Below are 2,251 nucleotides of genomic sequence, written 5' to 3'. Positions count from 1 at the left end.
TCAGCATAGAAAAATGTGGTTTGAAGGACTGAAAGGAATGCATGAAATTTTTTTAAATATATACTGCTTTTATAATTTATGTCACCAAATAGAAGGAAACTCACCAATAGAAACAAGATGACAAGAGCCATGTTCAACAAACACTAATGGTTAATAACCAATAGGGATAAAAATTAATCTTTAAAAAGTTCACAAGTTCTTGAGGACTTCCTTAATTCAAAGCCTTCTTTTCAGTGTCCCATGCCATTCAAATGAACCAAAGGAGAATGCCACAGATACCACCCTCCCCCAGACAGGCACCTTGAAGAAGGTGTATGTTTATAATAATGGGTGCATGAGAGGGGATTGGGGGTGGGGGAGGTGATGTGGGTGTACAGCCAGGAAGATGCTGTGGATGAAGACGTCAATGCCTCGGTGAAGTTAACAACAGAATTGAGTTCTGATCCTGACCCTTTCACTTAATTCCAATTGCAGTTTTTTGGAGCCAGTCTCTTCGTTTAGAAATGGTGTAAACAAAGGAATTAAAGGAGGTCCTGTTCATACCAGCCTGGCACAGGGAGCTCCTGCCTTTTCAGCCCTGCCTCAGATCCAGAGCTACCCTCCTCCTCCCGCTACCCTCATGCCCATTCTCCCAGGCAGGGTGACTATGCAGCCTTCCTCCTCCATTCCAGAGGAGAGGGGGCTCTGGTCTTCACTCTCTCTTAACTCAGCCTGACTCTCCATTTACTGTGATTCTATGTTAAAGTGATTTGGGTCCCTGCAAAAATAACGACATGATTTCAGTCAAAGGCAAACACACTCACACACAAAATGAAATAGGAGCATTGAAGCCATTTACTTGGAACAGATCTTTCTGAACAGGAATCCAAGCATCACACTGGATCCTGTACAAATTTTAGGTTGAGTTAGTAACAAAAAGAAAACTTCCAACACCAAAATGGCAGGAAATTAATTATAACTACTTTGTGTTATTGAAAAAAATGTATTTATAATCATTGACCCTTTTAAGTACCTTTAACAGACAGAGAGGGGCAAAATAATCTGTTTGCAAAAGATGAGTCTTCTAAGAGATGGTGGAAAAACTCGAAGGCTAAGCTTCTGCTTGTCTGGTGGGTCAATAGATCAGATGAGAATTTCCTTAGGCCCTTTCAGATTACAAGAATATGACGCTTACTCTGTGAAAATTATTCTGCACTGTTGTCCCATGACACACTCCAGGTCTTTAAAGGTCTTCTACTCCTGCCCAGAAGGCTGGGACTGGTGGCATTCCCCGGGGCAGAGCTCAGGAGCTCTGGGCTCTGGGCTCTCTGCCATGGTTGAGGAGGTCTGTAAGTTCCCCGATGTACTTGATGGTGTACTTGAGCGTCTGGATCTTGGTGAGCGGCTGGCCTCTTTGGCTGTAGACAGGTGGCAGGTAATTCCGGAGGGTGTGCAGGGCATCTGCCAAGGTCCTCATCCTGAGCTTCTCCCTCTCGCTGGCCTTCCGCCTCCGCTGGACAGACATCCTGACTTTGGTGCCCTTCTGGGCTTTGGAGCCACCAGCACCCTGTAGGTAGGCATGCGGGAAGGCTAACATGTTGTAGTCCACCTCTACCAGGCCACCAGCCCCTTGGATGCTGCAGTCATCACTGCCCCTACTGCTGGCCCCATCATGCTCAGGAGGCAGCCCAGCCACAGCTGGACAGGGAGATGAAGAGTAGGACTCCAGTGACGGTGCCGGAGAAAGGCTCTGAGCAGGGGATGACTGGTTTAGCTCAAAGGGCCCTGCCCTGTCTTTCCAGTCCCAGGAGGACAGCAGGCCAGGGCTATCGGAGGAGCCCAAGTTACCCTCGAGGCTCAGGAAGGTCTCACGTAGGTTGTCCATACCCTGGAGGCAGCTGCAGAGGGAATGACTCCCTGGTAAGTCAGAAAAAAGGTCTGCCTCCCGACCAGGCAAGAGCTGTCTTTTATGATGGTGGGGGAGACGTGCTGAGGTGGGAAGAGGGCTGGGTAAAAAGAGTTCAAAGGAAAAACCAAGGACCAAGATGGAAAATGAACTCTTCAGGTGTCACTTTCTCCTCATTGATAATTAGCATCTTCCAGCTAAAATGTCTTTAAACAGAGAGGCCTCCAAGAGAAGAAAAAAGGAATTATCTTGTTGTAACTAAACCAATTAAGGCTGCATAACTAGACTTAGCGTGGTCCTGTGGAACTCATTAATGAGGGAGCCAAAGAAAACAAACCTGGGGCATCTGCAGGAAGGAGGGAGCAG

The 2,251-nt window shown here is 47.2% G+C and overlaps 1 protein-coding gene across 1 annotated transcript; it reads right to left on the bottom strand.

Annotated features, from left to right (window-relative positions):
• Positions 1-1,282: 1,282 nt before the first annotated feature.
• Positions 1,283-1,864, bottom strand: MSGN1 (mesogenin 1). Its single transcript, XM_053587487.1, has one exon. The coding sequence runs from the start codon at positions 1,862-1,864 to the stop codon at positions 1,283-1,285; it is 582 nt and encodes a 193-aa protein (XP_053443462.1).
• Between the last annotated feature and the right edge of the window lie 387 nt (positions 1,865-2,251).

Source organism: Nycticebus coucang, chromosome 4 (genome assembly GCF_027406575.1).
Source record: "Nycticebus coucang isolate mNycCou1 chromosome 4, mNycCou1.pri, whole genome shotgun sequence".
Taxonomy (NCBI): Eukaryota; Metazoa; Chordata; class Mammalia; order Primates; family Lorisidae; genus Nycticebus; species Nycticebus coucang.
This window is presented reverse-complemented; position numbering and strand designations above follow the sequence as displayed.

Excerpts from the sequence above, each read along its gene's own strand:
- MSGN1 (XM_053587487.1), bottom strand. The coding sequence starts at position 1,864 with ATGGACAACCTACGTGAGACCTTCCTGAGCCTCGAGGGTAACTTGGGC.